Raw genomic sequence first — 22353 nt, forward strand, 5'->3', positions numbered from 1 at the left:
CCGGCACACGCACCGCCCCGGCCCCACTCGCCCCCTGACTCGGGGCGTTCACGTCGCGCCGGGCTCTTCTCCGTGAGGAGAGCGGGGGAGGGCCGCCCTCCCGGCAGACTTGGCGCTTGTGCGGCTGCTTCGGTACGTTCGTTTGAGGAAGGGCCGAGCGCGCCTCCCGGGCGGCCGCCCTCCGACAGCCGCTCTCGGTGGCAGCGGGCTGGCTGCCCGGCGAGCGCGGCCGCACGGCAACGGCGCGGCAAAGCCGCCTTGTCGGCCCGTCGCCTTTAAGACGCCTCTACGGGGCGGGGCTATGTAAATTTCGGCTGAACATTCTGGAGTGGAGGGGAGCGGCGGGGGGCGAGGCGAGCCGAGCCGAGCCAGGGAGCCGAGCCGAGCCGAGCCGAGCCGAGCCGAGCCGAGCCGAGCCGAGCCGAGCCGAGCCGAGCCGAGCCGGCCTTTCCCGGGAGGAGGCGGAGGCAGAGAGGGAGGAGGCAGGGGAGGAGGAGGAGGGAGAGGAGGAGGAGGAGAAGGGAGAGGAGGAGGAGGAGGAGGAGGAGGGAGGACGACACGGGGAGGCGGTTGCTGCTGCTGGGCAGAGAGGAGTCGTGCAGGAGCTGCGGCTGCACTCGGACGCCACATTCCCTCCTTACGGGACTGGTGGTGAGGATGAGCGAGAGCTGACCCTGCCGCTGCCGCCGCCTGTGCTGTGAAGTGTCTGCTCCTCCTCCTCCTCCTCCTCCTCCTCCTCCTCCTCCTCCTCCCCTGCTGTGGGTGAACCTGCGCTACGGGCTCTTCACCGACACGGGGGGGGGGTTGGTTTGTTTGTGTATTTGTTTAAGGCAAAGAGAGAGAAAGAGAGAGAAAGAGAGAGATCTTCCATCCACTGAAGCACAGTTCACTATGATCGTACTCGCATTCAGCACTGGAAGCCGGTTGGATTTCGTGTCTCAGTCCAGGGTGTTTTTCTTGCAAACCTTCCTTTGGATTTTATGTGCTACAGTGTGCAAAGCGGAGCAGTATTTCAATGTGGAGGTAAGATCAGCCGTATGCGTGTGCTAGCGTGAGTGCTTCCCCCTCTCCCTTCCCCCCTTCCCTTTTTTTTATATCCCCTAAATAAAATAAAACCAAATAGCCAGCCAGCCATGTCTTCCAGCAGCCGGGGCATACGCCTGTGTCGGCTTTCTTTCCAGCAGCCGGCAGCTAGCTCCCCTCCCCGAGTTCCCCCGCCTGATGGATGCGTTTCAGCCGGAGATCCCGTTATCCGCGGCGGCACAAAGCGCGATGCCGAGCGCTGGAGCGCAGCCCCTGCCCCCCCGCTGCCCTCGCCCACGGAAGACGGGGAACCCTCAGCCCGGGCACGGAGGAAACCTGGGGCGTAGTACGTACACGCAGCCCAGGGAAGGCTCTGTGCATATCTTGGACTTAAGATACCGCTGTATTGCTGAGTTTCCCCAGACTTTTTTTTTTTTTTTTTTTTTTTTTGAAAGAAGAATGAATGAAAGAGCGTTATGGGGACAGGAGGAAGGAAACTTGAGATTTTGGCATGTTTCTTTGTGGTAGAGTATTTGACAAAATAAGGGTTTTTTCCCATTTAAATGTAACAAAAAGAGTTGCCACTAGAAATAGTGAAGCAAACGGCATAAAGGTGCAACTACAGCACAAAAGTTAGAGGGTGTGGAGGTCCAGGAAACAGAATTTTTCCAAGTGAAGAAGATTAAAATGTGGGGATACCTAAATGGGGCAAACCCTAAGAGTTTACAGTGACAGTGAGAATTCAGTGGATATCCATTTCCAGTCACTCTTCTATATACTCCCAGTTTTCCCGTTTGGGGTTTTTACATAGTGCTTCTTATTAACTAGTGTTCCTGTACTGACTTTATCATCTTTGCATATATTCTTTCCTCCTTTTTCCCCCTGCTGTCACTCCATTCGTTCTGCTGTGAGCCCTTTTTCTTAATCTGTTCCAATGTGATGTGTGTATTTCCTTCTTCCTTTTCCTGTCTATTCAACTTGTTCACCTTTCTTGTTATGTGTCTCTTTAATTTATATGTGCTCTTTCAACTTCTAATACATAATTCTGGTTTTCTGTTAGATCCCTGTGTTCCTTCACTTTCTTCTGTCCTGCCCACTCCAAACTTTCTGCTGCACCCATACACCACCCTCACTCATTCTTGGTTCTAGTCTCTTTCGTCTCCTGTGTTCCCACAATTCTTTCTCTCAGAGAAATGAAGTCTGTGTCCTTTCCTCTGTCTTGCACATACGCACACTTGCTTCTTTTATATGAGCTCTTGTTCTCACTGTGACACTCATTCTTGCTACCGTCTCTGGCGAGACTGCTCCCGCAGATGTTCCCCCGTCCCTAGACTGTCTCCCTTTTTGTCTAAAGTTCTTACCTGTCCTCCTTCTCCTTCTGCCTCATGCAAGACCGCCTCACACATATAAAAAATCACTTTCTTTCCCCATGTCTGCTTTCATTCTAGTCTTTCCCTCTCTACAGGCAGTTTCTCTTGCCACATGCAATCCTCCTCTTAGCTTAACAACACACATCTATAGCTTCTCTCTCTGACTTGTATCTCTCCAGAAAGTATTGTCTTCTTACTCCATCATTAAGATCTCTCCTGATTATAAATCCTAGTCTTTTTTTCTCTGTCATCTATGCTCTAGTCACTCTTGTTTGTTCCTTATCACAAATGTGCATCTCTGCTTCTGTTTGATTGCCAGCTCTTTGGGGCAGGACTCATGTCTTATGCGATGTGTACCATGCTAGAGTTTGGAGTACAATTGTGAGACTTTTGCTATATAAATACTAAAGTCACAAATTTCAGAGCGCACATTGAAGTTTTATCCTTCTTTTGCTCATGTCCTCAGCTGCCTTCTTTACTGATGAGCAGGGGAAGGCAGCGTGGAAGAGAGGAAGTTGCTCTCTGTCTCCTCTCCAGGCTTCACAGGCTGGCCCCCTGCAGGGTATAGGGAAGAAATTCCAGCAACAGAACTTTCTCCTCCCACAGTAGTCTGCTTTGCTGGCATCTGGCTCTGCTGGAGAGACGGGCGGCAGATGGAGCTAGTGTGGGAGGAGAAAAAGATTGGTTTAGTCAAGTGGAATATGAACAGGAGGCCAACTCCAGTCAGAAGGAGGTTTTATGAGGAAAGAAGGGAAACACTTTCATTTTTGCCACCTCTTCCATATGGAAAACAGCACATTTTGAGGGCAAAGGCAATATCAGGAGCAAGAAACACTGTTGGGTGGAATGAAGTAGCGTATGTGTGTGTGTGTGTGTGTGATGAGGACACATATTTCTCCCTTTTGAAATATGCTATCTCCTGTTCTTCCTTCCAGCCCTTCTGAAACAGTGTGTTGTCATATGCCAGCGCTCCCAGTCTCTTTTCATATTTAAGTCTTTGAGCCACAGATTGCTGGGAGTCAGAAGAGTGTTCCAGGGAATTACTCTAGTATTCAAGAGTTGTCCTAACACGGGACTTTTCCCTAGGCCACTGCCTTTGTCCACTGTGAGCAACATGGTCCTGGGCTAACCAGACCTGAGATTTGCCCCAGAACAGCCATTGCCTTGCTCACGTTGTTTGGGTAGCGCTGAAAATTCAACTTTCTTTTTGTTGGGAAAAGCAAAGGCTAAAAGCATGGAAAATTTGAGGCAAAGGACTTGGCAACAGCATGTATGTATCGTGCTGTACAATCTGTGTGAGCACAAGTGCATAAAACAGTTGTACTTGATAGTAAATTGTGAAAATATGACAATTTCTTATGACAATAAGAAAAAATATGTGAGGTAGGGTTCAGGAAAGAAGTGGTGTACGTTTAGTTGAATGAAATGTCACTGAATAAATGCTTAGGATGGTTGGAAAGCAGATTTTTTTCTTTCTTTCTTGTCTCCAAATAAAGTACAGGTAATACCTATCGAATGTTATAAAATGCAGAGATCATTTATTTTCTCTTGTTATTCTGTCTCATTTAATCCACATCCCTGATTGATAAGCAGGATCTGTATAGCAGTGTAATATTTGTTTGTTTTTTTGTTTCAATGCGGGTTTGTTAGGCTCTGAGCCAGGGCAATTCTTAGGAGATATTATTGTAGGTCAAAGATATTAAATAAAAATGTTATCTTTTAAAAGAAAAGCACAAAGCTGAAGTTCACAAGCTTGTATGAACATCGCCGTTCTTCTTTTATAATTTTGTTGTCCCTTTGTAAAATTTCTTTTAACCAAACATCTACATGGATGAAGTCCTCAAGCTTCCGATGATAGATGAGTTGTCAATCCTGAAATGTGTTCATGTGTGTGGTATTTCATGTAATAGACATAGCTGAGTAGAATTCAGACCATGGAGTATGGGACTCTGGAGGGGCACACCTGCACTCTGAATGAGTGAAAGCTTTGTGGTAAAGCTGCATGAGAGATGATTGTAAACTGATAGTTTAAGTAATGACGAAGTTAAGATTCACATACTCTTATGCGTAGGAAGATTTTACTATTAATTTTCAAAGTTTACTGGTTACCAGTGGCATTTTTGTGAGACATTGTTTCTGACATCATGAGAAAAACTAAGGATTACGCTGTTAGCTTCCTCTTCTCAGTGCTAAACTATTGGTCCAAAACTATAACATCAATGAGTAAGTGCACTAACGGAAGAATATGTCCATCAATGTAGAGTTTTTCTACTATTTTCAATTATTTTTGTACAGTAGCAGAGGAAAATGTCCATCAGTCAGATAGTGAATGGAATAATAATTATTAAAAGAACATTTTAAATGTAAAATTGAAACAAGCACACATAAGATAATTTGTTACTAAAAATGATGGAGCAACCAACTTCCCTGTCTCCTGCTCTGGTTTCCTCACTATAGTAATAATATCTTGTGTTGCTCAAAGACAACTCCTTTGCATGTTATTGGGAGTGTCTATAGGTGGTCTTTCACAAGTATCATCTATATAGACTATATATATATATTTACATGTTTTCCTAAAACCAATACTATTGTACTGTTTGAGCTGGTATTATCCTGTGAGTTTAACCTCTAATGATGTCCGTTAGTTTATGTATATATTTAAATAATAAGTATGTGTATATTTAATTTACTATTAAATATTCAATATAAAAAAATCAAAAAACAATGTCACCATTTTGTTAAGGAAAAAATAGTTATTGAAAAAAGAATACCTTAGTCAGAGACAGGATCAGCATGAATCTAGAATAAGATTAATCTCTGGATCCTAATACTGCCTGCTCTTACTCAGCTGGGTATCTGCGTAAAGCCTGTTGAGCAAAGAAGTGTTTTTAGAATTACACCTCATTTCACTGACTGTATCTGTGATAAGGGAAACACTAGAGACAAAGCATACTTCATCATCTCTCTCCTCAAGCTGGCAGTTACGCTCTATTTTCCTTTTTCTAATGCTAAATATATAGACTTGAATCCCTAGGGGAAATCTTAAAATGACTCTTATTTTAGTGTGAGCAGCTCTTTAAAACAATACAGTCTTTTCTCTCCTCCCATTTTCAGAGGTGGGATAGTTGAATTGCATATTGTGGAACAAAATACAGTGGAATCCAAACTTCAGAAAAATACCATCAGTTTCCTCAATGGTAATAAGTGGCTGAGAACCCCATTGTTTTCATTGTTAATAAACTTTACAATTAGCCTCCAGCTCCTGCTGAATGGTAATGCATGACCTTTTCTTCAATAGGCTTTGAGTCTTTTAAGCTTAAAAACAGACCAGTTTAATTCTTCAGTTGGTAACTGAAAAGAAATAAACATTTGGGAGGGGAAAAAATCCTACAATATCGCCTTTACACACCTTTCAACTAGTGGGCTTGTTTGTCAGGTTTGCAAGCACGACACAGTATTTTTATAATTTGTTAAAATGCAAGCTCAAAGATATGGAGAAGCAATTAAGGTGGTTTTAATATAAATAGTGCCATGTGTCCTAAAAGGACTTTACAGGGTCTTCTGCATTGTTTTTAGTTGCAGTCAGTATGCATGATTCTCAGTTATTTAAATTCTGAGTCTCATTCTTGCATAAGGTATCAACTAAATGAATTGGATTTTTGTTAGAACAAGAAGTTCAAGATGAAATTATTAGAAGAATGGAGAGGAGTTATTAAAACAGGTGGTGGAGGTGGTTTGTGGGTGAAATATTAGTCAATAAAAATACAGATATAATGTGGTATATTTTCTATTTGATTACTGAGGAAATAGAGATACATAGAAAACCTCCTGTAAAGGCTTCTGATGAGCAGATGTATCTAGATAAGGAAAATAATTGGAAAGTTATGTGTCTGGTAGGCAACAGAACACTTATCTGTCATAGAAGGCAAATGCCTACTATACAATGAACTGGCTCTCATTTGATATGAAGAAGTACATGTGGAGGCTACTAGTTGGCAGAGTGCATTCTCTGCTGTAATTTAAACAATAATTCCTGTTTACAAAAATTGCAGTAGATCAATTTTACATTGTGAAGTATGAGATTATTTTGTGTTACTAATGTTGCAGGGACATTTATGGCTTCTGTTGCCTGTATTTTTTTCAAAGACAGATTGAAAAGATGGTCCCAGTTCACAATTGACATAGTATGTTAGTTGCAAGATGGATTTGTTTATAATTCTAGTTCATCATGTTTTCCTATTGCAGATTTTTGACTGTTTAGTGTTTAAGCGTCACAGCTATTAGTGGTTCTCAATTCTACTAAAGAAAAGAAATAAAATGGTTAAATAAAGAGATGTATGTAATCACTTTGTGTAGTGCAAGATAAACCTACCAAAACATGTATTCCTAATGTTTTCTGACATAAGATCTTATTAAAATAAATACAGAATTTATTAGCCTACCAAAACCCCCTGAACAAGCCCAAGCTCTCGCCCCTTCCGTTATTCAGAAGGCATAATGTAAAACTCCTGCATAAGCATTCATTGTTTCTTCAGAGTGGATATACTGTGTTCTTTAACTGGTTTAAGATTTATGCTGCTCTTTGTCAGTTTTATTTGAATCCATCTAAAAGGTCAGTGCTTGCTCTAGGCACCTCAGCTCTGCTTATGCACTCGGCAAGACTGAGTTGCAAGAGTTTATAAAGATAGAATGTGGTATTATATAGATTTTAAAACATTTCAAACTGCATCTGTTTTCAGTATTTTAAAGTCTGTCTCATCCTTCTACTTTACTGAATGATCTTTTTGTGGAGTTAAACACTGGAGGACTCTGTGTTGATGCTTTTTGAAGATCCTTAAAGTAACAATATAACTTTTTTTTTTTTCTTTAAATTAACCTATTTAAATTGCTTAATTCTTCTCACCTCTCTGTTTGGATTCCAGTTTATTGTCTAACCTGTTCGCTATCCTCAAACAACACTATTGACCATAATCTGAAGGAGCAGGTTGAGTCTGTTTAATTTGTTATCTGTGATATGTCAAATGACAGATTTGGTTTCATTTTGTATGAGGAAGACCAGGATTAGTGCTGCAAACATGATTTTAGTTAGCACTGAAATGGATTTGAAAAATAATTATGATTAGAGCTTTATCCTTTAAAGAGAGGTCATGCTATTTGGAACCTTTATTTATTGGTTGCCTGGCAACTGTTCATTCATGTTCCTGCTTATCATCATTCATTATAAGCATCTTTGCTGTACAGTAAGAGCAATTAAGTGGTAACAACTTATTTCTGTGGTGAATTAAAATGGACATAAATTACAGAAATAGAAAAAAGAATATTTCTGTAGTTTTTACTTAGTAACCGAAACTGTTGGTACAATGTTTCTCTACTTATTAACAGCTGGTGTATACCAGGTGAGGAGTTATCTGCACTTCAGCTGTGATCATAATGTTCCTAGCATACCTTTTGAGGTATTACAGCACATAATTGACTTAGAGGCTTGTTCAGGTGTTTTTGTCATGCTTAAAATCTCCTGTTAATTTCAAGATCAATGCTTCAGAGTATGAGGAAACTTATCCCCTGTTGATTTCAGTGCTTAGCATTAGGCAATCCAATCTCAACTGCTGAGGCTTGAACCTAGTGTTGGGAAAGGGGTTTAAAATTTTGGGATTAAAACTGCTGCAATAGGGGGTGTGCAGCTGAAGCAACGAGCCCACAATAGCTCTATCGAACATTAAAGTCACTTGATGCTTTCTCTCTGTAGAACAATAGCAGTTTTTATTACACTGTGAGAAAACATTCATAAAGCATATTATTTGACAACTGTTTTGTGACTGTGGATGAGAAATATTTTGCCTTTTGTATCAATTCTTTATGGATCATATCATGATTGACCCTTGTGTGGAATAGCAGTGTGGAATGGGATGGTTGTGCTCTGGAGTATTCGTAGATGATGTCTCTGTACATTGGGAGGAATATTGGAACAAATTCCTTATGGCTGCAACTTAAAAGAACATCTGTCACTGTAGGGCCAGGGTGGAGGTAGATTTGTCTTTCTGCTGCTACCTCTTGGTAGCAGTGGCTTTGCCTCTATACCGGACGGCTCAGAGCTTGGTGAAAGAATGTCCCTCTAGGGCTGATGCCCTCCGCTTTGAGCTTCTGATTTTATTAACTCACCAGTACTCTTCATACCAGGCCACAGTTATGGGGGACAAAGTTACTGCTGTAAGACAAATCTATATAAATTTTCATCAGCTTTTCCCACTCACATGACATGTCTGTAATACATGAAGATGCTGTTACGCGTTTTTACCTTTTACGAAACAATTGAACTGGTTTCACAGTTGTATGGATAATTTGAAAAGAAATGCTAACCTCAGAAAATCTGATCTTTAATATTTTTTCCCTCATGATCTTGTAGAGAAACAGTTGTTTTATTTCATTGGTCCTGTTCATTTTTGCTGACATGTAATCACAACTCCACTTTCAAGTGTGAAATACAGGTTGATGAGGGGAAGACTTACCTTTTCAGAAAATTGCCAGCTGAAAGGCAGATGGAAAATTATAAATTTCTTTAAAATGTAGATCACAAAACAGAAAAGCAAGCATCCCTTTCAATGGGGAGGAATATACTTCCTTTAAATGTGTCAGTGGATATTTACAAAGTGTACCAAAGAGGAAATTGCTTCCTTTTTGTACTGCATCTGGATCTGAAGGTGATGATCCTGTCATGTTTTTCTTTCTTACCTCAGATGTTGGTTATATGATGCTCTTCTAGGAAATGGCTTTGACCCACTGAAAAATTGACAGATTGTGTTTGTCTACATGTCATGGTTTACATGCTGTACAGAATAGTAATAATGCATTTAATTGGAAGTAAAATAAATGATCTGTCTTCCACACAATAAAATTTATTATTGCTAGAAGTAATAGTATTATATTGCCAACTGTACAGCATGATTTTGGTCTTGGCAAGTAAGGCTTTTTTTTTCTCTCATTACTTCTATGTATTAAAAAAAAAAACCTCAAACCCAACAACCCAGGACTGTGGTCCATTTTTTGATTTTCCTTATTGATTATGAAGTGCTGGATTCTGATACTTCTGTCCTTTGTTACTCGTACATGGAATGTCAACTTTGAAAAAGTCTTTGTTATTGCTTTCTCTGTTGCACATATTTTTAAATATGTAGGAAAAAGGAGGCGATGTGAGTAAGTGGCTGAGGCATTGTGCTGGGAGGCTGGAGATCTGGGTTGTGTGTCCAGTTCCATCATGAGTCTTCATATCAATCACATAGCTTGTCCGTCTTTGTAACCTAGCTTCCACAAATGTGAATTGGACTAATTGAAGAGTATTTGCTGCCTTTTCCAATACATGTCAAGAACAATAGGAGAGAAGTGATGTAAAAACGCCAGGAATATCTTCATCATTCATTTGTCTTGGGACAGTTTCACTTTTTTTTCATAAAAAGCAGTAGAAAGGTATCATAAAATATAAATATAGCATTTCAATTTGGTCATCTGGGTAATAATTCAAGTAGTGAATATGTTCAAGAGACAAGTAGTAGAGCAGAAAAGGTGAAAAACATGTCTATAACACTTCAAACCCTGGTGGGTTTTTTGTTTTGCTTTGTTTTTTAAAACTCTAAGTACCAAAACTTGGTAGAGAACATTGTCACTAGGATTACATGAAGGATGACATTAGATGACTGAAGATACAGGGTATCACATTCTCTTTCAGAATGAAAGTTGGAATAAGATAATTTTTGTTACCCAAATACGAAAATAAACAGTCTGCTTCAAAATGTGTTTAAATAAGTGTAAAAGTCTTAACAAATAAAATGGATTTTGGATCAGATTGTAAATGTTACGCAATGCAAAATTAAAGTGTTCTATTTTTGAATGAATGTACTATTAAATAAGTAAATTGTTCCACAAACATTCACGTTGCCTTGTCATCACAGTACCTAAGTTTCTCCTTTTTTGTTCAAATATTTGTGGATTTTTATGAAATACAATAAAAGATTGGCCTTTTACTGCTACAGGTATTAATGTTTTTTATTAGACACCATTAATAGGCAGACATGCTGCTCACATACCCCTGGATGTTAAAAACTTAATGGTGGGAGGATGAGGCACAGGGGAAATAAGAGATTTGCTATGCTGACATGCTAAGTATGATAGAAGTGGAAACTGAATCTTGTTCTTCAGGGCTCCTGTACTATGACTTTACCTTATGATCTTCCTTCCTTCCACTTTCCTCCCTACTTTTCTTTTCCTTGCTTCTTCCTTTCTTATATCTTGTTTTCATCTTTATTTTTTCTTCTTTTTTTTCCTTTTCTTTCCCCTCAGTTTATCTTCCTACGGACCATTGCCTGCAGCCAAGGAAAATCATCAGTCATTATTGAACCATAGAATCAGAGATATTAGAGATGGGAAAGACTTATCAAGAGCCTATTTCTCTGCCAGTGCAGGATTGCTAACTATTGTATATTTGTTGGAGTTTTGTCAAGTCAGTCAAGTTTTAAAATCCACAGTGGTGGGACTTCCAAAATTGGAATTGAAAAAAAGCTGGTAAAAATACAGTAGGGAAAACTACAGTGGAAGAATTCTTTTCAATAGATTTTTCCTTTGGCTACTGGCAACAGTTTGAAGTTGGCTCAGGTTAGGCAATTTCTGATAGCAAGTGATGTCTGTTCTATAATCCAAGATGATAGCTGTTTATGAGCATAGGTGGCATGCACTGATTGGTAATTCAGTGTATTTCTTTGACTTTACAGAATGAAAAATTTAGGAGGGGCAGAGAGAAACGAAGGATTGATTTGAATTTTCACTCGCTTTGAAATCCTTAGTGCAGTTGAAATGGACTAACACTGCCTGATTTTAAAAGATACGTAGATGTGTATGGATTGCTGACACTGTCTCAGGAGGGTTTGACTAGTTTATGATGATTTTCTTGAAGTATTATGCCTTGTTGTATTTAAGTATTACTACCTAATGAATAAAATTGGATATTAATAGGAGTGTTATGGATATCTAGATATTACACTCTGTTAAAAAATCTTATTTTGGAATTTCATGTATTACATCATTAGTGTGGTCACAAACAGAGACTAAAAGATGTTCGTGACACTGGCCCATATGAGCTATAATAATGTCCGTGCTTTGCAAATTACGTGACACTTGTGAAACAAGGATCTCAAGATATTTTATGTGAGAAGGTTGAGTTTGTTTGCTGATATACATCTTGATGATGAGATTTGTGCAGAATGATTTGCATGAGGTATATTTTCCAGCAAGTGTGCAAGCTACAGGGTTAGATTGGGAAAGGGATTCAGTTTGAGAGAACAGTACTTAAATTTAGGTGTTCAAATGTGCTGTACATGTTTCCTATATATTAATAACAGTCTGCTTCCTGAAGTCAATGAAGCAGAGAGACTAATTCAGCTGACCAACCAGTTAATGTCTGTATCAGAGTGACTTGAATCTTTTTTCTGGACTCTACTGTTGGTATGGACTAGTAGTGTGATTCAGTTGCTTACGTGTAGGCATCCAGCACCATTTAAGGTGCCCTTGTCTGAGATGTGCACAAGGCTAGCAGAAATAACATGGGCCCTACAAAAGCTTCATCTTTTTAGGCTAGAAACAGAAAGCCAGGCTGTGTCCTAAGTCATCTCAGATGACACTATACACTTCTGTTTAGGTAACTGAATCTTGTTCCCAATTTTAAGTGATGGTGGAGGGTGTTGAGACACCTATATCTGTAGAGCTCCCCCCAGGTAGGCACTGGCATTCAGATGTCGTAATTTGGGGCTGAGTCCCTTTCCTCTGCAATGGTGGGATTGATTACACTTGTCTAGGTACCTGGTGCTGTTCAGGCCCTGTGGTCTATTTTGCTTGGCCTCTAGATAATGTTCCAGAAAAGCATGGGCCTCCTAAAGGTCTGATGATATATCTGCCATCCCCTGGATAATGTAGAACATCTCGGATCACACCAGACACCCGTACTTCTGACAAAACCAAGAGCAGAACTCCATTTTTATGGTAGTACAAGTTTTACCCTGCCACTCTGGTGCCCTGCACATTATTAAATACATTTATCCCTTAGCGCAAGAGGCTAACACTTTCTTACATCTTTAGATCTCATGTATTTTATATATTTAGTTAGAGATATAAAGAACACAAAATTTCTCCACCGGCAACAAGGCAGTTTTGCCTTCAACCTTAACGGCCCGGGCTTGTTTAAATCTGTGTAAAACATACTACCTAACTTACAGAGAATACTTCTGGCATGTTTTATAAACTTAGTGCTCGTGACTGTTATTTGATGCCTTACTGTAAATGATTTTAAAGGCTGTCTTTCCTTCCTAAACATACAAACCTCTTAACAACTATTTGTTGTCCTTGAGGGGAGAAAACAGAATGTTAAGCATTTTCTTTTAAAGTAACTAATTAGAAAATACATTTTAGAAGAATAAGCTCACTAAATATCTATTGTTTGATAGACAATCCCCAAGAAGATAAAAATGAAAATGACATTTTAATAATTTCTTTGGGTAAGAGCCCTAGGCTCTCAAGAACAATTAACTGTTTTCAAGCACTTTTGTTATGTAAAGTAAAATGTAGATTAATTCAACAGAAATTTACATTTCTGTGTTAATACCAGAATTTAGATCTCATCATAGGCAGGTATGTAATTTAATTGATTTATTTACACTACTTGCTTTAGATCTTCAGAACTGTGACATTAACTGGGTCAGAATAAGAGTGTTATTGTCCAGTTTATGTTTATATGTTTAATTATTTAATTATTTATAAGTCTAAAATTTGAAACACCTGAGTATGCTACCTGATGTACTGTTTGAATGAGTTTTCTGCTATCATGTAATTATATAGAGACTAGATCTGCTGCTGATTTTTAGGTCTGCATTTGGGGAAGGAAGAGTGATATATCTTCAATCTTTTATTCCAGAAAAGCTTTCTTTGTACTATTTAGTTCTACTCTATTGTTTTGCACTGACAGGCTCATTTAGAGAAAAAACAGTATTTTAGTTCCTTTGTGAATAATCCCATCATCTTTCCTGGCTGCCAAGAGAATTCACTTTTTGTCCCAGCAGTCAGATAAAGATAGAGTCATTGTTCTTCATAGATTAATTGCTTAGATGCCTTTTCCACTGAGATATTAGAGAATTTTTCTCTACATTCAGGGTCTTTCTAAGGAGGTGATGTCAATTTAATTTGGACCAAAAGATTTGGATTCTATAGAAACATGTTCTTTCTTTAGCTTTGCTCAAAATAAAGATTCTGTTTCATTAAAAGTTTTTTTTAATGTCTTTATGAATATTCCCTTCGTTCTGTAAATTTTCAGCAGCAGAGGAAATGATCCTTAAGGTGAAACTAAGTTTTAAAAATGTGAGAATACATTCTGTGATGTTTTGTAAAAGTTACGAGTGACTAAGGACGGGAGAGCCTAAAGCAACTATGGGTTTTCTCATGTTCCAACTCTAATACAATAGAGAAATTCATCATGCCTGTTAGCTTTAGCATGATAGGTAGAAAATGACAGAGTGGGACTTTTAACTTGAAATGTCCTACAATGCAAGGGCTTTGTAGGTGTTAACTTGTTTTTAGAAATAAAATAGCTACATGTGTAGTTGAAAATTGTTTAATGGTGTTTGGTAAAGTATCTAATAAAAAACCAAAAAATTATGATTTTTTTTCCTTTTGAACAAAGAATTCACAGAGTTATTGAAAGAAGTCAACAGCCTTCAGATTTATATAGAAATGGAGAGTATAAATATGCTTTTGTTCCATGGTTTCTTTTTTTAGAGCTCATACACTACCCATGTTTCGATGATAAGAAGAAACTGTTTAGAGACAGGAAGAAGAAGGGAATCCACCCATATTTGAACTATTTTCTTTTACATAACTGTTATTTGTTTATTTATTTAGCTATTATCCAAATAAGATATCTGTGTGGTCTTGATTGGAAAACTTTGATGAGATTCTAGCTTCATGGAATTGGTCAGATTGTGCCACTAATTTATTTGGATCTGAGATTTTACTCCAAGCTGTTTGAAAAGCACTGAATTGCCAAACATTTTAACTGAATGAATTAAGAGTATGTATATATTAAATACCTAAGGTAAATATTGGTGTGGAAATCCGTAGCCTTAACTTGTACATAAAGGATAAAGTTGGTACAAAAAGAAGTGGAGATAAGCTATCTATGTGTAAACTGAATCTTGTAGTTAGAAGAAAGTTTAAAATCACTAGAGGAGTTGTATTCTTGAACTACTTTCCAGAAAGAATAATAGGGGGGTGGTTTAGAGGAGAAAAAGTTAGCTTGTTTTGAAATGGGATCTAACTATTTAATGAAAGGGCGTACACAGTATAACTTCTCTTATCAGCAGTAATGGACTGGATTCCTTCCTTGTCCTACACCCTCAGCCTTACAGTAATTTTTCTCATTCAGTGAGGCTGATGGCTCTACTGACAGCCATTGACTGTAATGTTTATTCTTCTGCATTAGTCTGTCTACCTTAAGAACTCTATAACTATTGCATTAGACCAAAAATGTGGATATGGCATCAATTGACTTCTCTGCTTCATTGCTTTTTGTCACTTACACTATTCAGACACCATGTGTGAAAGTCTCTTTTTCCAATAACATTTAATTCAATGCTGTCAATTGTGAATAAGGCCTGTGGAATCAACCAGACTGGTTTGAAAATCATAGAAAGGCCTTGGGAATATTTTTGGTTGTCTTCTGCTTCTTGAGCTTTTAAGTTCACATCTTCATTTTTTATTTTTTTTTCTGAAACAAGGATGCAAAATTCACAGTTAAAGAAGAAACTGAATATTTTCATTATATCCAGTAAGCTGAGTCTTCAGGAAACATACCAAATATTTAAGATGAAACCTATCTAGCACTAGCCACAGTGCTCCTTTCATACCTTTTTTCAGTTTCAATTGTCTTCAAAATTGTATTTGCTGCTATTTTTGCTGCTGTTAAAACTCGCCACTTCAAAAGGTCAAAGTATTTCTCACGGCTGACAAACACTGTTTTTCACTATATGATGACTACTAACATTATACAGTTTGCATAATACCGTTAAACTGTTTAACAGTGGCTAACTGGCTAGCCTTGTACATCACTATTTGCTTGACCATGGGAGAAATGTGTTTGATTCTACGACTTAGCTACTGATTGTTTGCAGCAGCAGGGACTGGGTAGTTCTCCAGAAATTTATCTTTTATTTTTACAGGTACTGCAATTTCTCTAATAAAAGAAGAAAAGCACAGATTTTACTGCTTTTAAACTAAGTTTGTGATTTTGTACTCTTAACTTGGCATTTTGTAGCACCTGTGAGAGACAAAAAGAGTTGTAGTGAGGTAAGATCGGTGTCTTAGAGGTTCAAGATTAGACCTCCAAAACAAGTATATTAAAATATCAATATCAGTAGTGACATGTACTTTTATTTGTAAACTAACAATAATTTGTGAACTAAGGAGGTTAATTTAGATAATAGATTTAAATAATATAAATGAATTTTAAATTAGTATTTAGATAATATAAATTCTCCCTCCTCCTATGTGATCAGATGCTTTTTCTCTTTCTTTTTATATTATTTTATTTTGTTGTTTTATTTTGTTTTACTTTGATTGAGATACATGAAATTTAAGAAGACAGGACTGCTTAGTAGCTGACTGCTCAAATAGTATTTTCATGAGAAAAATGTCAGTGATTGATACATATTCAATGGGTATTGATTGGAGGGAGGACAACATGATAGACAGTTGACTGCCTAACAATATAAATTTAAACTTCAGAATTCCCATAGTGATTCACTTCATGCATGAGTCAGGAGTTGAAAATCAGGGGATAGCCTTTGGAATACCTGGCAATGGGGATTCTGCTTGTTCAAGAATGCAAGTAGGGAGTTCATCATTATTTTAACCATATATATCTATAATGGGGAGTATTTTAAATCAGCTACCACATTTCTTTCCTATGAAGACATTGCTTGAGTAGAAAGGATACAGCAAGTCATTAATGTCAAAGTAAGAGCTGAACAGAAACACACTGTTATATGTCAGACAAATGCAGTGGATGGTGTGGCTCTCGGTTTTGAAAGAACAGAGGAGGTAATCCCTTCAGGCATTCCTTGTTGCTTGTATTAATAGAGTTAGATTCAGCTTTTGAGGTGTAGTACCACAAAAGGTCTCTCTAAAGACAGTGGAATGAATTTAACTCATTATGTCCAGCTTGGATGTGAAGCCCTAATCACATTAATGTTGGAGACAAAAAAGTATTTGGAATGCAATCCCAGATGACCGTAAAACCCTTGTCTTATATAAAATGAAGCAGAGTCTGTATAAGAAGGTATCCCTTGAGTTCACTGTGAGTTGCAAGTTACGCTGTATGGATTTATGCTGAATGAATACAGTATTGGAAGATTTTTGAAAGAGGTCTGGCTGTGTTTATCTATAATATATTAAAATAATAAAGCTGGTTTTTCAGGTTTTCTGGTGAGCTTCATGTAAAAGTGCCAATACAGTTTAAATTGCTGCATTACAGACCTAACTGAAACTGGTATAAGTCCTTAGTATCTTTAATTATGTTGAGAAATTTCCAGCACAGATGGCAAACTGAAAAGGTTTGGATAAACTTTCATACCATGTGGAATTTCTGTCTCTTTCACCTGTTGATTTGCTTGACGCAAGATACCAATTACAAGTTAACTTGCAGGAGTTAAGTTTCAAGACAACATGTCATGTTTCAAAAAGTATAAAATTCAGTACCAAAGTAATTCTGTCTATATTGGTAAGCTAAGCAATGCCAGAGAAGTCTTCAGGCATTTAACTCATCTGTTTATGCAGTTAAATTGTTTCAGGCATGGTTTCAGTATGGACCAGCTAGCACTCTTACTGACCAGGGACAACCTCCTGAAAGGTTTTATTTCAGGCACTCTGTGTGTTTAACAGTATGGAGGTGAGCTGTTGTGCCAGTAATTTGTTAATGCTGGAGAATGGTCTCAGGCATATTTAATTTAGACATGACCAGTCTTTTTTGTCAATGTTCTTAAATGAATTGATCTTGATTTGTCCATCTTGGTGATTCACTCTGTTCAGATGAGATGTGAAGGGGAAAGGTCCAGAATGTCTATGTTCTAATTACCATTTGTTGCAATTTCTCTCAAAAGATTTTGTTGACAGACACTGTGTTGGAAAACTGATTGTTTTGTTCTTTCTTTGGTTTTGCATATCAATATTTTCTTTGGACTTGCATCATCCAGGCACCACAGACAAAGCTTAGCCCCAGACACTTTTATGGTAGAAGGAGAATTTAATCAGATTTAAAGACTTGAGAATCAGGGCTTTATTTAGTATCAGTCTGCAGTAGGGTCATAGTGGTGTACTGGGCCAGGGCTCAGTCAGGTTTTAAGTATGATCTAGAAGATATGCCTTCAAAAGCCTGAAATAGTTTTATTGCCATTTGTTGCGTACATTAGATTGAGAGTCAACACTTTGTTTGTCCTGCACTGTATTTCTTTTGAACCTCTGCTTTCTTATGATCGTGTTTTTCTTGGTTGTAAGTTTGACTTATGTTGACTGACTATTGAGGAGACAGACATGATTTTTCCCACCATTGTCTCTACAATGGTTAGTGGCAGGGCAAGTTACCCAACACTGTACCAAAGTTGATCAAACCTGAGCTGGAGAAAGCAGCACCCAAGTCACCAGGTGAGAGAATAGAGTCAGCTGAAGCAAAAACATTAATTGGTATCTCTGATCATGGCCTATGCAATTGGCTCTCGTGAAATGCTTCCCTGCAGTTTATATGTTTGCAGTTATGTATTGCAAACTTCCATTAAGGTTGCAGATTGCAGATAGTGCAAACGTTATGGTGTTGCCTCACAGTCAGGTCCATATCTCTGGGTAAAGTCTCACAGTGGATGAAATTTTGCTGGAAAACATGTCCCCTTTGGTGGGAAAACCAAAGGCCCCTTTGTAGGATGTGGACAGTTGTATGCTGGTGTTTATCTGGGATATGATTCAGGCAAAAGAAGCAGCCAGTGCTTGGAGTCTTCCTGTTCTGAAGGTGAGGTAAGTCAAGAGAGCTTTCTAGGGCTCCTTCACTGTTTGGTACTCCTGGGACTGTCAAGGAAGAATGCCACTGAGAATTGATTTGAACTGTATTTTTGGGAACTGAGCTGGGATGATCAACTTGTGTTATGTACTAACAGCATTCTGAACTCCTGTAGTAGCAATGATCCAGCATTATTAGCCTTTAAGACAGCATTCAGAGTAGTACTTAGATGGGGAGAAATGAGCCTTCCTCTGCTTTTTTCCTTTGCATTTCTCTTTATAAAGCTCGGCCTGGTACATAGCAGAGGACTTTAGCCTTGATCTGGGAAAGCATGCTGTTGAGAACTGTGTTTAGGGAAGCTAGACTGCTCAGTGTCTCGAAAAGGAGAAAGCCCAGAGTGGCTTTTTGTCATTGGTATTACTAGCCTCCTCTAATACCCTGTGAAATACTGTCTTCAGTATAAACTGTGTAAACCAATTCAAGTTATTGATACCTATTGTGCTTATTACTCCTGCCCAAGTCAAATGTTTTCTCTTGATCTGACACCCTCCATTCTTGTTTTGTAAGTCAGTTCTTAATCTGTATTAGCAACTTTTCTAATGTCTGACCTTGTAGGTGAAGATGCTGTGTGATGCAGCGTTAACTGATTTGAAATCAAGATAAATAAAATGTTCATTGTATCACATTTGTTGTCTGTCATATCAGCAATACCTACAGTAAATTTGCCGTGTGTAGTTTTTTTATGAACCTGTGTTGCTCTGGCTGTCTATGCAGCATACAGTTTTAAAGGTTTGCAAATGAGGCCATAGCAAGCGTTTCCAATTTCTGTCCTAAAAGTGAAGCCAGAGTTACTGGATTGCAGTTCTTCAGATCCTCCCTTGTTCTTTATGTAAATATAGTTATTACCATATAACATGGTGCTTCCTCTCCCCTTTTTAACTTCACTTCTTTATTCTAAGTAGAAGAAAGGATATTGAAAATACAAGAAGACTAGTGACAATGAAATTCCTACAGTGAAATTGTGGCCTGACTGAAATTAATGGGAATTTTAGTCTGACCTGTGTGTGGCTGTGGTTTCACATGGAGCACGTCTCTTACAAAGCTTTCAGTTCAAGTACAAGGGGACTATGTCTGAAGCCATGGAATCCCCTGTCACCAGCTAGAATGTTTCATGTTGCTTTTGCTCTGTACTCTTCACTCACAGGAGCTCTTGCTAACATCAGTGCTATTGGTTGAACGCTATAGACTATGGGATAACTGTAATTCAGGGAAGTATTGCTTGCAGGATGATAATGTGGCTGATGATTTTCCAGAAATGTTTCTTGTGTGCTTGGCAAAGTAGCTTCAAGTCATTAAGACTTATTTCTTTTATTTTATTTAGAAAATGTTAAAATACAACAAAATATCAAATGAGGCAATGCAGATATTTGAACTGGGGGAGACTTAGCTAGGGATCCTTTGAATAAGGTGTCTGACAATTTTCAAAGTAGTGCCTCAGTTTAAGCCACTTACAGAAAAAAGTGGTACATGATTATCAATACATTTAACTTACCTGTATGTACCAGGTAGATATGTACCAGATCACTAGAAATATTTTTCTTGTTTCATTATGATGTAAAATGAGGACAAAATTTCTGGATCAACTTGAAATTATTCTCTCTCAAAATTAGTCTGAATGATTACCAGCAAAACAAGATGTAAATGTTGCTACTTTGACATAGCCTCTTTGTTTGAACTACATACTGGGACACATTATTTGCACTTCCCTTCCATATGGAGGAGGAGAAAGTGAGATATATTGCACCACTGCCATTCCATTGGCATTAGCAGTGTTGCTTCTCCCTTCTTTAGCCAAGGACCAAGTGAAGTGTTTCTTTTAAAATATATGACATGCTCGTATGTCACTATAGTGCCATATAGATCTGTGGTGCTGTTTGTGATATACGTATAGATCCATGATATTGTTTGTGATATGCAAGGTGTATCTGTCCTACAGTACAGAGTGCAACACAGATATCCTGAAACTACCATTGATTCTACCTACTCTGCCTGCTGGGTAAAGATACTTGATTGGGCTCCCAATAGCAGTCATACAGTGCTATGCCTGACCCAAAAATCCCCATATCCAAAGACAGAAAATTAGTTCGTGTATGAATAGATACAGACCTACATCACTTTACTCCTTTTGGTTAGAGACCGAGGGGAGGTGACTTACTAACTGGGAAGTCCATTTTACTATATTTCATTTTGCTATATTTCATTTTGCTAGTCAGCCTAGCATTTTGTTAAACAATTGTTATGGCTTAACCCGAGTAGGCAGCTGAGCCCCACACAGCCGCTGGCTCACTTTCCCCCCAGTGGCATGGGGGAGAGAACTGGAAGGCTAAAAGTGAAAAAACTCATAGGCTGAGATAAAGACAATTTAATAGGTAAAGCAAAAGTTGTGCACGCAAGCAAAGCAAAATAAGGAATTCATTCACTACTTCCCATCAGCAGGCAGGTGTTCAGCCATCTCCAGGAAAGCAGGGCTCCATCACGCATAACAGTTACTTGGGAAGACTAACGGCATAACTCCGAAATGTCATCCCTTCTCTTTCTTCCCCCAGCTTTATATGCTGAGCATATATTTCACATATGGTATGAAATATCCCTTTGGGCGCTTGGGGTCAGCTGTCCCAGCTGTATCCCCTCCCAACTTTTCATGCATCAGCCTTCTCACTGGCTGGGCAGCGCAAAAAGCAGAAAAGGCCTTGACTGTGTGTAAGCCCTGCTCAACAATGTCGAAAACATCCCTGTGTTATCAACGCTGTTTCCAGCACAAATCCAAAACATAGCCCCATACTAGCTACTAGGCAGAAAATTAACACTGTCCCAGCCAAAACCAGTACAGCAATTAAAACAGTGGAACCAAAACATAGGTGTCCATGATTCCCAAGTGCACAGGAAGAAATACGGGGTGCCAAGAGGAAATGAAATTGTGGTGGTAGTCTGGAGGAAGAACCTTACGTTCTTTCATAGTTGCCTAGCAGCTAAATATGACTGTATTTTATTATTGCTGCATATAAATGTGCCCTTGTTCAAAATACTTGACAGACATCGGCAAACAAATTCTCACAATAATAATAATGCTGTGTAAAAACATTATCTCTGCACTTTCTGTAGCACTTTATAGGACATTTATTGAAACCTTGTATATATATGCTGGAAAATATTAGTCATCACTCTAGACAGACTTTTCAATCACTCTGCCACAGTCCTATTATTCTTTTTGAGTCTCCAGTCTGTATCGCTTTCACGTTCTAGACATGCTCACTCTTTGTTTAAACATCCCATTCAGCAAAAGCCTACCATCCCCGGTGATTCCTATGGATCTGTCACATGCCATAGCAGTTATCTGTGGTTTGGTGGTAAAGTCATTAAGGCATCATGATATGGATCCAAAAGTTCTTGCTCCAGAAGGCTTCATCATATATACCAGTTCAGGTATAAGTGGGATGTTTGATAATTTGAACTGTGTGATTAAAGGCGAGCCACAATACTTCATGCTTGTTGATACTAGTATGTTTGTACCATTCTAGCCTTGTGAAACTTCAACAGACCTTTGACAAAAGTACGCATTCTTACTTTGTCAAATGTGATTTTTCTAGGGTGCTTTTGTTAGCCCATCATATGTATACAGATGAGGAAACTGACATCAGTTAATCTGCCCAAACATCACTGTGAGAGCCAGAATCAGACATCATGATTAATATCTTTGGAAAAGCGGTGTCAGACCACTATGTCACGCATTCTGCTATAATGAGCTTAAGAATCTTTTGTACAGTAGCACGTAAGGCACACTCTCTACAAGGGTTACACAGGATAAGGAGAAATGTGGATCAAATAACT

General features: G+C 38.6%; 1 protein-coding gene across 3 annotated transcripts in view; it reads left to right on the forward strand.

The window, feature by feature from the left end:
* The first annotated feature begins 35 nt into the window (after positions 1-35).
* MMP16 (matrix metallopeptidase 16) overlaps positions 36-22353 on the forward strand; it is a 189036-nt gene continuing 166718 nt past the window's right edge. For 2 of the 3 annotated variants that reach the window (XM_009469276.2, XM_087750283.1), the window contains exon 1: positions 614-1023. In XM_009469276.2, the coding sequence (XP_009467551.1) occupies positions 892-1023 (132 nt within the window). In that variant the 5' untranslated portion in view covers positions 614-891. Of the gene's footprint in view, positions 133-613; positions 1024-22353 lie in introns of those variants that run through there. The other variant, XM_087750275.1, reaches the window with a different exon arrangement.

The sequence above is a fragment of the Nipponia nippon genome, unplaced genomic scaffold (genome assembly GCF_047370975.1).
Source record: "Nipponia nippon isolate SJK-2023a ecotype South Korea unplaced genomic scaffold, ASM4737097v1 scaffold_1, whole genome shotgun sequence".
Classification (NCBI taxonomy): Eukaryota; Metazoa; Chordata; class Aves; order Pelecaniformes; family Threskiornithidae; genus Nipponia; species Nipponia nippon.